The sequence below is a fragment of the Molothrus aeneus genome, chromosome 5 (assembly GCF_037042795.1).
Source record: "Molothrus aeneus isolate 106 chromosome 5, BPBGC_Maene_1.0, whole genome shotgun sequence".
In the NCBI taxonomy this organism is placed as follows: domain Eukaryota; kingdom Metazoa; phylum Chordata; class Aves; order Passeriformes; family Icteridae; genus Molothrus; species Molothrus aeneus.
The window spans coordinates 47,949,733-47,963,106 of record NC_089650.1 but is presented as its reverse complement, the minus strand read 5'-3'; the positions used below and the strand labels follow the sequence as shown (position 1 = coordinate 47,963,106).

Here is a 13,374-nt window from a genome sequence, read left to right as displayed (position 1 = left end):
TTAAGTCTGCCCTTTGGGGGGCTGCTTTAATTCTTATGGGTTAAAGAACATTACATGGAATATCTACCCAGAAGGGTTTGATATCTATTGAATTAATGAGATGCAGCAAGATCAGAAATGGCTTCAAATTTGTGAGTAAAATCCACAGAATTATTTTTTAGGTATTATCCAACTGCGCATACTGAAATGAGTGGGGTTTGAACTCTTCAGGAAAAACCAAAAGCTGTTATAAATACAGCAGAATAGCCTTTGAGTAAAAATGTCAGTAAGGAAGTCCAAAACATTTGGATGGAGCAGATAATTAAATATGGCCTTCTGTAAACATAAGCAATGGGAGAATTATCTGCTGGGCTCTAAACCTCACAAACCCACAGATCATTTTGATATGGAGGTGATGACCTCAAAGTAATCATCTGTGCATTTGGTAAGCAAGTGGTCCCCAAGAACACAACCTTCCTACTGCAGCCCAGATTGAATGCACTTGTAAATGAGCAATCATTCAGTAGTATGTGCAAAAGGATTCTTTTATGATCATTTTGAAGGGCAAAGAGGCTTAAGTAGAGGCTGCAGTCTGCTGTGAGATATTCAAAATTTGTTTTTTTCCATTTGACTTTGGTATATTCCCAAAGACAGCACTCTTAAAAAGCTTTAAAATTCCAAATGGATTTACTTAATGGGAAGTTTTTACATCTTTCTGACCCCTGAACAGATCTTGGCATAAGAGCAGTGCCACACTATGCAAATGTCTCACACTTAGACTTCTGTACTTGAGAAGCCAACTTTTCATTTGAAAAATCTGATGATGCTCAGAAGTTGCTCTGCACTTTGTGAAAATGCTTTTCTTTGTTTATAGCATTAGAGGACTGAAATTGAGGAAGGAACAGTCTTATCTGAGTTCCTTCAAAGGAAACTTTGGCAAATTGATCACTTTAATATTATTTGAAATAAAAATGCTATAATTTAGCAGTGGTTGGACAAATATGAATACCAACATGCTGTTCTTCAGACCTGTCCTACAAGAATCCAACTTTGAAAATTCCATGAATTTGAGATCCAATTCTCTTACTTCCTCCCCCAAAATCCCCTGAAAATTTTTCCACTCAGTTTACCCTAGAAATATTACTGAATAAAAGCTAAATAAATTCCACTTTGCTGCTAATGGCTTTCTACTGCTCAAAGATCAGCTTTCTTCATTGAAAAGAAAGCTTAATGCAAACAGACTTCTGAACCATATAATTTTATATGGATTCAAAATCCACAAATATACTAAATAGACATCTTCTTTCTGTTGAATAATGTGTTTTGTGCTGTTGATTCAGTACAGTGAGATATCTTAAAAGGAATTTCTTGATGGCCAGAAATGCCAGCATGTGGCTTTTCACTTGAGGACATCTTGTCCCTTTGATGCAAACAGATGCATAACTATGTAATTTCTGCTGTGGAATCATAAGCTTTCCAAAACCATTAACAGTGTAATAGGCTTTTAATTAGTGTTCCTGTGAATTTCGTGACGAAAGACTGGAAGCATGAGTGGCTGTGTGATCTGGGGGTTATAAATACATGTAATGAGCTGTCATGCAAGAAAAGGTATGACAGCCTCTGAAGCATAAAGTCTATTAAAAAAGACCCCTGCAGAACCATTTTATGAGTTAATAAAAGAAAGTATGTTATTTAAATTTCTTAAGCTGACCCTTTACTGAAGGAACCCACACAGCCCAAGAGCATAGGGCTCTTGGGTTACCCACAACTGATACAGCACATCAGTTATGACTGTACCTGGTGAACACGATGCACAAAATGATGTATTTGGCAGGAGGTCATAAAAAGACAAGATCTTCTCATGAAGGGATGCTGATACTGCTATGGTATTTACTTCGCAAGGAAAAAAAAGGAACTTAATTTGGTATGCATCATCTCCGAGAACACAGTTTTATCAAACCAGTGAAAGCAGAAGGTTTCATCAACTCTTGGCCAGGGCTCTCTTGGAGACGTTTCAGTCTGGTCTGGCAGACCAGTCCATTAAAGCAGTCAGCTCAGCAGGCAGCTCCTCATTCCCACTTCCAGCAGGCTCCTGCTGGTGCATCCCCCTCTCACACACAGGCTGACCGTCAGGATTTGGCTCACCAAGTGGCTCGTCTATCATGCTGCACCCTGGGAGGTGATGGCCCAGACCCAGACCCCTGCCCTTCCCTCCTGACTCCCTTTGCCCTGCTCCTGGAGCTGTCTCACAGGGAGCGAGCACCATGCCCACGCTCACACAACCTCAGCAGCACAGCCTCTCCTTCACCTTCGCTGCAGGGCAGGGAGCAGCACCTGCATGCCCCACCTTGTCCATGCTCCCAGCAGATGGCTGGTGAACAGAGACACAGGGTGAGGATGAGGGGAAAGACTCAAATTTTCCACTTTACCTGGACTGAACTGCTGGGTAACAGAAGCAGCAGACATTTTACAGAATGAGCAGTTAGCTACAAGTGTTAAAATCATTCTGTTGGGCCACAGCTGAGATAGTGGATCAGCTAGTAGATCCTTGCTCACTTTTTAGGCTGAGTGAAAAGCAAATACACACATGCATTGTTATGGACATAAGCAACAACATGCTTTGCCATAAACTTAATGAGAAGTGACTTTGAAATTAAATCTCCTCAGTATTGAAATATGATGGAACATTTGAAATTAAAATATTAGCTCTTGTTTGGGCAAGAAAGAAAACTGTGTTTTCTCAGTACCACTGAAAACAAAGGCCATTTTAATTTCCGAGCCAAACTACAGGAATGAACATTTGAAGCAATCACAGCACATTTATAAGACTTGGGATGGCAAACCTAGACTTCCAAATAACAACTAAAGTTTTGTCTGTGTAGCAACAGTAATGGGAATAATAAACTAGGGGAATATCTCCAGGAGGCTGTTGAGTCAGACACAAAAAGGTAACAATTTCAGGTTTAACAAGATTAGTTCAATTAGTTCAACAGGGGAGCAAAACAAAGAAATCATTACATTTAGGCATTGCTACTGAAAGAAGTATTGGTGCAGGTGCCACAAGAGCACCATCACTATACATTACTACTGAAAAACATCAGATATTAAAAATTATCTGAATATCTTAACTAATAATCCTGATTGAATGAATTATGTGTGTGTCAGCAGTGTGCCTTTGCAGTCAGGAAGACAAACACTGTCCTGGGCTACCTTAGCAAGAGTGAAGCCAGCAGGATGAGGGAAGTGACTTTTTCCCCCTACTGCACACCAGTGAGGTGACATTGAGAATGCCGGGTCCAGTTTTGATTTCCTCCTGAACCCAGTATGAGATGGATATTTACAAACAAAAGGCTGCTGAGGTGGTCTGGGTGTACATCATGTATGGGGAGAGGCTGAGGGATCTGAGTTTGCTGAAGCTTAAGCTGAGAGGGAACTTAGCTGAAGTCTACTGCTCTGTAAAGGCAATCTACAGATCAGTGCACAAGGAAAGGGTGAGAAGCAATGGCCACAGGTTGCAATAAGACATCTTGAAGCTGAGTAAAAGAAAGGAAATGTTTTCAAAATAGCAACAGAACACATTGACCAAACTGCAGCACCTCCTTCTCTGGAGATTTTCCATACTTTTCCTGTTTCAGCTTTGAAGATCATTTTGCTTTGAGCTGAGGCTGGAATCACATCATCTCCAAGGGCCCCTTCAAACCTAAATCATGCTGTGATTCTATGATTCATGATGCTTTTCCCCAGAGAAAAGGGAAATATGATTCAGATTCTACTTGCAAATAATAAAAATGTTCTTTGAATACCTGGAGACCAATCAGCTTATACCAAAATTACCCTTTCCTCAAGATCAGAGTTGCCAATATTTGTAAAGCAAACGTGTAACAGTGTATCACATAATAAATGGCAGCACAGGCTGAACATAACACTCCTACACAGTGAGACAAAGAACATTGATCTGATTATTTATTTACATAGAACATTCAACTTTTAAAAATGTTTGAAACCCTTGTTTTTGCTAATTCCTTGAAGACTGTTTAGAATCTCTTGTTTTTAACAAATTTCAGCTGTGTTTTTTTCCCCCTAAAGCACATAACTTGTTTGTTGTGAACAAGAACCAAAATCCCAGGGGTGAAACCCAACAGAAAGCCATTTCACTGGGGACAAAAACAAAAAAAATTTTGTGATATCACTTGCCAGTTTTACATGTGAACTTATAGGCTTGGACTTTGATGGACTACTATCAACCAGCCATGTTAAAAAACCCCAAACCAAACATCAGAACCAGAAAACAACATTATATCATTCCTTCTGTCAAAAACAATTCAGATAAGCAAAGCATCAAAAAAAAAAAAAAGAAATTAATCTTTCACTTCTATGACAGAAAGTAATCAAAGCTCATATTACTTGCTTTATGCTTTGAAGTAATATGTGAATGACTAAAGTTAGTGGTACAGTTAAATATTGTGTAAATGACCTTTGCTTATCAATTAGTATGTAACTGATTTAAGGAGATTGAATTTTCACAGTATGCCAGGGTTTTTCTGCAACAAAAAATGGTTGGATTCACTTTTTGCTGTATGATACCATATGAAAATATTCATGACATTTTTAAAAATTTCTATGACTGCTTTAATGAAAAATATAATCAAAGATTGTTAAAATAAAGTAATTTTTACAAATAGGCTAGCTTCAGCATCCCCTTATGCCAGAAAATATTGGATGCATCTGTAACAAGAACTTGTACCTTCCAGTTCTTTAACATGGTATTTGTTTTTGCAAATACATGCAAAGTCAGGACACAAAAGATTAAATTACTGCATGAAAATGCAGATTTTGTTCATGGTTTAAAACAGAGCTCTTAGAAGTATTAAAAAATCTTTCCAGTAACATTTATGACTTCATTATACACTTATCCAAGAGTCAAAACCTGATGGTGACTCATTAATTTCCAGCATGTGAAATTGCTTTATTATGAAACTTCACGTTCAGAAATTGGCTGATTTTAGCAGGTAAAACTCTCTAGCTTCATTTTACTTTCATCTTACAGCACCATCCCAGTAAAGGAGTATATTGACCCACTGTGGCTAATATATCTGAAATTTTTTATTTGACACAGAGAATTACATTGCTCAGACCCAGGTTAATTTACCAAGCCAGTTAGATCTCTCTTACCCATGGTGCATTAGACTCTATGGTTTCAGGATCCCCAGGCCCATTCAAAACACTTCATTGGCACATTGAGTCTAATTTTTCACTTTCAATGAAATTTTTCACTTTCACTCTTCCAGTGAGAAGGTTATGAGACAGTAGAATATAACTGGTGTCTGAGGAAAAAAATGTACTGACAAAGCATTCATCCATTCAGAGGTGTAGCTGTTGGTCTATGCCTCACAAACATAAGCCTGTGCTAGGTACAGCACTTATACATACAGTACCTGACATCACTTGCCTCAGGAGTAAAATAATTTAAATTATTATAAATGAAGGAGATCAAAACCCATATGCTTCAGGCTCTAGACCTCTGTGCCTCCAAATCACAATGTTAAAATCTGGAAATTTTTGTCATGTTCAGGAAGGCTGTCTTTTTATTAGTGAAAGCTGGGTTTGTGTATTCCACCTTACCCCATGAACCAATTACCAGGTATTTCAGCAGAGCATCCCATAATACTCAGCTTGCAAACAGTTGCTAGCCCTAAGCTCCTGATTTACATGAAGCCTTCCCCAAAAGCTTTGAATATCAATTTTTGACCCCACATGCAGTCAGCTGTTTAGGAATGCTGGGGGCACACAGAGCTTGTGCAGCAGAGAGCTCGGAGAAGCAGCAGGAGCAGGGCAGGAGCAGGGCAGGAGCAGGGCAGGATGCAGCTGGGGCAGGGCAGGATGCAGCTGGGGCAGGTGGCTGCAGGAGCTGCAGGATTTTAGCCAGGGCTCCTGGACAGGTCTGAATGGAGAGAAAGGCTTTGCCAGCTGGGGAATCACTGGAGCAAAGCATATGAATTGAGATTACTGCACACAGGTATCTCACAGGTTAAGGGAGAGTATCAACAGGTATGGATCAGCTGACATGCCAATTCTGTGCTATTTTTCCATACAAAATATCCATCCATCCATGGATGCTGCAGCAGCATCACCCATGCACAGTGCATGGGTGCTATGTGCAGCCTAGGGAAGAGCTATATCCTCTGATATCCTAAACAAACCCTATTTGCTACCCTTTAAAGATTGCCCTCTGGTCACCAGGAATCCAGGAGGTTTATCCCTGCAGTCATCTAACTACAATATTAAAAAATGGATCAACTTTGAACATGAAATACTGTATTGATTGATTTCATGCTTGAATTTTGCACTACAATCTGTGTAAGTGGGAGTTTTCATTATAAATCTCATTTAGAAGGCTTTATGACTAGCCTGTTTCAATTCTCTCTAGGCTTAAAACTTGTTAGATATGTTTTACACTAGAAGATAAAAATTGTCTTGAAAATGAGAAAGAGAGCGAGAGAAATAAAAAGAATGCTGTAATTTTCCTTAACTACAGGGACATGTTTTGAATAAAATTTATGAAAAACTTAAAATTGACAGTCCTTATTTTTAATAGTTTGGTATTTTTGAAACAGTAGCTTAAGAAATTTAAAATGTAGGAGCCTACACACATCCATAAGAACTCACTTCCTACATGTTGGGCAAAAGAGACCTAGGACAAAATTACCTTTTTAGTATTACTGAAATCACTGGACTTATGCGCAGGAACATAAGAAGCTAATTGTGAATTTTCCATTGTTCTTCTTTAATAAGGGATGAAAAATTTCAGGATATATCTTTCCTAGTCATGCAAATGAGAGAGACGAAGTGGCTGAGTTTTTAGGAGAGTCAGGGTGGGACTTGGCAAGGCTGCTCAAGTGCTCACAAGCACAGGGTAGAAGTTCAAGTGCAGTGTGTGGATAGGTTCTTTCCCACATAATGTGCTGTGCCTTATTTCAGCCTTTCTGAAGGCTTTTCAGATTTGCTAGAACAATAATGTTGAGATGATTAACAAGCACCTAACAATTTATTGGCCCAGCCTTCATCAAATAAGTCAGGTCTCGGGTTGAGGTTTTAATGTTGAGGACTTTCTCTTTCCAAAAGTAATAGATGTAATCTATTACTAAGTAGATTAAAATATGAATCCAAATAGATGAAAATACTCTCCTATTGTAAATTGTAAAGTTCCTGTATTTTTCAGATTCCATTTCCTACACTTTAGCAATTGTTTAGGTATATGGCAAGTGGTATACAGACACATGAGGGTCTTAAAATTGTAACAGTGAACACAAAAATATCAAAGTGAAATAAGTTATTCAATAGACAGCTTTGCTTACCTGTATATGACCAATCAATCTCTTCAATCAGTTTCCTCTGTTGTCTATAGTATCCATACACCAAATCTGCAAAATAGTCATAATTTACAATATTAAAACCAGAAGCCTAACAGGACCTTGAAGTGTTGATGACAACCCCCCCCAACCCCATAAGATTATCACTGTTTTAATTAATGATGATTAATTTACTTTGTTCTTATCTTGGACCTCAAATGATAAGTACTGGTTAAACAGAATCTAAATATCATTAACATTTTAGCAAATTAAGGACACAAGCAAAGCAAACAGAAGATTTCCAATCCTTCCTTCCTTCCTTCCTTCCTTCCTTCCTTCCTTCCTTCCTTCCTTCCTTCCTTCCTTCCTTCCTTCCTTCCTTCCTTCCTTCCTTCCTTCCTTCCTTCCTTCCTTCCTTCCTTCCTTCCTTCCTTCCTTCCTTCCTTCCTTCCTTCCTTCCTTCCTTCCTTCCTTCCTTCCTTCCTTCCTTCCTTCCTTCCTTCCTTCCTTCCCACAGCAATTTCTCCTCTTTTAAAATTAATACAACTCTGCCACAAAGAAATCCTGTTTTGTCATGTCCTTTGAAAGAACCATTCTAGATAACCAGGATGTCAATGACAGTTAAACTTTTGCTTCAGTGTGGTCATGACTTCACATGACTTCTGTAACTTTGTACTGCTGATACAAGATAAATGTTTGTACTGCTGATACAAGATAAATGTTAAAGATAATGAATAAAATATTCTAAAATTATTCAACATTTGAATATCAATATTCTAAAATATACAAATTATTTTCATTGTGTTCTATCATTGGCATAATTATAGCTAAAATATTACTTATACGTCCATAAATTTGATGGAGAGAGAAGGTTAGATACTAGTTACTTTTAAATGATGTTAGTTTTTTCTAGAGAGAAATATCTAAGTATATAAATGCTCATTGACTTACTCTGACTACTGAATAACTTTCACTGTTATTCTTTTTATGCCAGTCCTAGGGCAATTCTAGCAACAGAGTGATATGGGCAAATAGTTGACTATGCCCCCTAATAAAGCATGTAAATTGCAGATACATGTTTTTTGAGATCATCATTTCTAGAGCCATAATATAAACTGTCATTACTGTTCTAGAGAAGTACAATACAACTTATCTAAGAAATATTTGCCCTCAGGCATGCTGAACACATATATATGGATTGCTTCCTTGAGAAAATTCGGCTCATACTCTGCAATAAATAATTTAATGAAACAATTTCATAACATTCATTTTTTTTCTCTCATGCAGAAATGCAGTACTGGTTACAGGATGTTAAATCATAATTCCTATTTGCAAGTTTACGTGTTTATGTGTCTTACAGTGACTTTCTGCTACCTAAATGAAGCCCATGTTTTATTAACTTAACCAGACCTCTACCTCCTCCATGTGATGTGATTGTCCTTCAATATTTTTCTCTTTTCCTTCTCCCTCCCTGCCAAAAATACCAAACTATCCCTTGTAACAATACACAGCTTTCACTCCTGACTAAGATCAAGTCTCACAGGTAAGTAAGGGCAGTGGAAAAGGATTTACATTCACCAAAGGTGTCTTTGGACCACATTTCCAAGTCAATGTGCATTGTGCCTGGTCATTCAATTAATTATGGAAAAGAAAGCTGTGTAAGTTGTGATTTACAGCCGTCAGTTAATGTCTCCACTTTCCTCCTTTACCCATTGTCCTCCTAATTGTTACTTCCTGAAGTCACATGCAAACTAAGCAGGGCCTGCGGATAAAAGTTTCCCACTACTTTTTAAATTTCATAGGGAGTTCTGCTGAACAAGGAGAGATAGTTTCAATGAATAAGAAAAAAATGGTCAAGGTTCACTTGTTTGGTGCATTACACACTTAGAGACACAGTAAATCTTACAGAAAATTTTTAAAGATTCCAGGAGGTGTCAGGAGTTGATGCACCTTCTTTCCTCTGTTATTCACCAGCTGTGTCCACAGCCCCTCCACAACACACTCAGCCATGAACCTTCTCGCATCTGCAGAGACTTTCAGTGGTTTGGTCTTGTCTCTTTGCACTTTAAATATGTGGCAAAACTAGGGAAGAAAAGCAAATTTCATCTGGGACTGAAGATTCATAGCTTGCATGAATGGTGGAGGAAAGTGCTGTGTGGGTGTGAGGTTGAGCCATGCAGCAATTGTTCCTTTGAGCTGCTGGTGTAAATTGCCCTGGGAAACACAACCATGCATTCTATTGCTGTGTAAACTGTCAGGTTAAACAACTAAACGTGTAGAGAGCAGCTGGAAAGAAATTATTTTATTTTTTACTTTTATTTCATTTAAAGCTAACAAATCAACATCCCTTTTGCTATGATATATGACAGCAGGTACTTCTGTTTAAATACTGTATTCAAATTCCTTGCATTTGATTTAAATGAAGATGGGAAGAACTCACAAAAAAAAAAAAAAGGCAAAACTGATGTCAAGTTTGGGGTTTTATGCATAAATCTGTGATATGACTGAGCTTGATCAGCTTGACAGTCTGAATGACTCCTGTGACACTGACTGACGTCTACAGCCAGTGCCTAAAATAGTTAGCATTTTATTGGATGAGGTGCTGCTTTATGAAGCAAAAAATACCAAATATTCTTTTTTGTTTCCAGGAAGCGATTGAACATGTTTCTATAAATTGTTGGTTTATTCACAGAACAGGGAAGCTTGGTTTTGGGATCATGTTTTGAACAGTTTTATGGTCATCCTTCCATGTCTATTAAGGAGACATGCAAGATATCATTAAATGCTTTTTCTCCCCCTTTTACTACACTCCTTCAAAGTCAAATGTTTCTGTCTGAGGCTGTAAGACTTGTTTCTTTTTACATTCTGTTGAAACAGTGTGTGCCCCAGTGCCCAAGGCCCATGAAATCAGAAATAATGGTGGCAAGTGCTCCCCTGCTATTCACGGGTAGCAGGACAGACTGATTTGTGACTGACCCTGTCTCATGTTCAGTCACAAGGGCAAAGAGAGAACATGATCTCTGGTTAAAGCATACTGCTAGGAGTAATAAGATCTTGGAGATACTTTTTCCTGTCTAAAAAGTATAAATAACCAGATTTTCTTCTTTCTCACATGAGTCTGATATTCCTTGTGTACTTACTGGCCTCAGTTGAGTTTCTTTTGATTTAGTACTGTGAATGAAACATTCTAATCCTCAATAGGCATATCTAAAGGTGAAAAATTATTAGCTTTAATGATTAACAGAAAGAATTTTCTGCGAGGGAGATCCTGTTGATGTGACACTCTGTGCCAGAAAAAAAGAGACTACATAGAGGAAATGGGACCTTAAATCTCTAAATTCTATTGGAGAAATTTCTCTCAGAGATGCTGAGGCAACAAGCTCCAAGTATCCACCAGAGATCCCTCTCCTAAGCCTTGGTATAAAAGGGCTTTCTAAGGACACTGCTCGAGAGTCTGGGGATGCTGCACTCCACGTGCTGCTTTGCTACAAAGGATACAAGCTCAGACATAATCTGAGGCTGACATTTATACCCAGGATACTGTAATTTTACCCTTTATGTCCTTTGTGCCACAGCAGTGTCAAGACATACGAGCTGCCAGACTCAAGAGGAAAAAGGGACAACCTCTTTGTGGTTTTCCTCCATTCAGCCTGAACTTGTGAGTTGCACCTGGAGTGGAGCTGGGATTTATGAGATTCTGACACCAGAATCACTTATTTATGGGAACTGGGACACATTAAGTAATGTCAGCATTAGTGAGATCTACAAATAGGACACTGGTGTTCTGCATGTGCAGTATGGGTAGACATTATGAACTATGCATTTAGATTGAAAACATGATTTGGTCCTGTAGTACATGGTCATTCAATATTTTCCTGCTAAAATCTAATTTGAAAGCAAAGAGGATAGATTCTAAAGTCATAAGTGTTCATCTGGTAAAAGTGGATCATGACAATGATGTAGTATAGTCATGGAGATAAAGGCTTTGTCAGTATTGAAATTCCAATTTACATGGGGAAGATTCCGTGCATGCTTCTTAGGCCAAGGAAGTGCACAGGAACTCTCAGAAAAGCAGCAAGAGTGAGCAATCACTGAAAACTGAGATAATCTTCTCTTTGAGGAACATAGAGGCTCTTGTTTCAAGCCAATTGTGTCTCATGAGAGCTCAGCTATGTACACTGGTACTAATGACTGCAGAAGTGGGAAGCTATGAATATCAGAGGATTACACAGGTTTGGAAATTATTTTAAAATCTGTGAAGGAGAAATCCACAAGCACTTCTTAAACACAGCGACACCACTTTTGGCTCACTGAGTCTATTGATGAAACTGGGAGGATTATACTAGGAAATTCTCATTGCATATTTGCCCTCTTTTAATCCACTTGCCTTGTCAGTTGGCATTGGTTATTAACAAAACGGGTTATCAGGCAAGTAGCTTATTTGTTGATCAAGATACACATATCTTCACTGGAGAAGAATTAGCAACTGTAGAACAAACTTAAATGGTAACAGCAATGCTTCTACAGGGTTGTTGAAAGAGAATCTGTGCATGGCTAGTGGCTAAGAAGTGAGACACCAGAAAAAAATTGCTGCAAAGAAGTCACAGAGAGGAAGACAAACTGCAAAAATGGCATAATAATAAATTTAAAAAAGAAGCTACATGTAATTAAAAAAAGAGATGATCAGTGCTTGTCAAATATGGAAAGAATACAAATAAATAGATTATTGGATAGAGTTTCATTATACAGGTTCTGCTTCTGAGAACATTAAACAGAGGTAAAACTGCGCAATATCACATCTGATGATAATGGAGTGCTTCTTTCACAATTTTAATTTACTTATTTTAGCCTCTTTCATTGACAAGATTGTCACAGAATTCACTTCTATATCTTTCATCAATCTTATGATGGTGTAGCTTCATTACCTCAACTGAAATAACTCTAATTTATACTGACAGAGGAAATGAGAAGATTCAGAACCCAACTTGGTAACAGTCTTGAAGTTTTAAAAGAGAGTAGCTAACTATAAATCCCATTAGCAGAATGATCTACATGTGCCAGAGTAAGGCCTCCCTCTTCTTATGAATGTACTTCATTCTGTAATGCCATCTGTAAAATTCTTAACAACACAAAAATACTTTCATAACCCTCCTCTACAATTTCATATATTCTTTTTCTCTGAATGTCAAAGTGTCTAAGTCTTCTGTCAAGACCTGTCTGAGAACTCTCCCACCTTTAGAAATTTAAAAATCTGTTTTCACCCATATTTTCTTGTGTGTAGGCTTACTTCAGGCTTTGGTACATGATCAGGTATATATAAAGAGAGTCAGTCCCCTCCATCACACTTGAGTGCAGGCTGCTCATCCCAATACACATTGACAAGTGAGACTTTTCCTGCACTAAATATAAAACCAAAATAAAAATCTTCTTACAATTTGGCCATTGCTATGTTTATTTACTAACACAAATTGTGTTTAAGTTAAAAAAATTAGAAGAAAAAGTAGAATAAAAACACTGACTGTTTTAATTTAAAAGTAGCTATTATTAAGCACCAGAGTATTAATAAGGTACACTGCTTAGTTCACCTGTCACAACTTTACAGTGAATAGTGCCATGAATTAGAAAAATAATGCCCATGGCACCAGCTAAGGTTTATAAATCTCATTTAATCAGGATTTTCCAACACATTTGTACATGCAAAGTTAACATGGACTCCAGTTTGACCAATTTAGGTTCTACTCCTCTGGAATTTTACATGCTGAGGTTTAGAGTGGCCCTCAATTTCCTAAGCAGCCAGTGGAAACTGGGAAGGAAACTCTGGGGTATGATTCAACATGGTTAAATTACAGGCTGCCGCCTTCACTGTGACTACAGGCAAAGTAGTAGGAAATGTCAGATGTCTCCTTCCACCTGGAATCTTGTACACCAAATGGTCTGATAGAGTTCAGCCTCCCACACAGCCATTTCCCAACAGATAAAGCATTATCTATAGCAAACTTTAGGGCTTCTCTGGTCAACAACATAGTCTTGAAGTGTCTGCTCACTG

The 13,374-nt window shown here is 38.0% G+C and overlaps 1 protein-coding gene across 7 annotated transcripts in view; it reads right to left on the bottom strand.

The window, feature by feature from the left end:
• The window catches only part of PTPRZ1 (protein tyrosine phosphatase receptor type Z1), a 133,115-nt gene that overhangs the window by 83,740 nt on the left and 36,001 nt on the right, over positions 1 to 13,374 (bottom strand). For all 7 annotated transcript variants that reach the window (XM_066550620.1, XM_066550622.1, XM_066550621.1 and 4 more), the window contains exon 2: positions 7,335 to 7,400. In XM_066550620.1, coding sequence (XP_066406717.1) covers positions 7,335 to 7,400 — 66 coding nt within the window. The remainder of the gene's footprint in view (positions 1 to 7,334; positions 7,401 to 13,374) is intronic.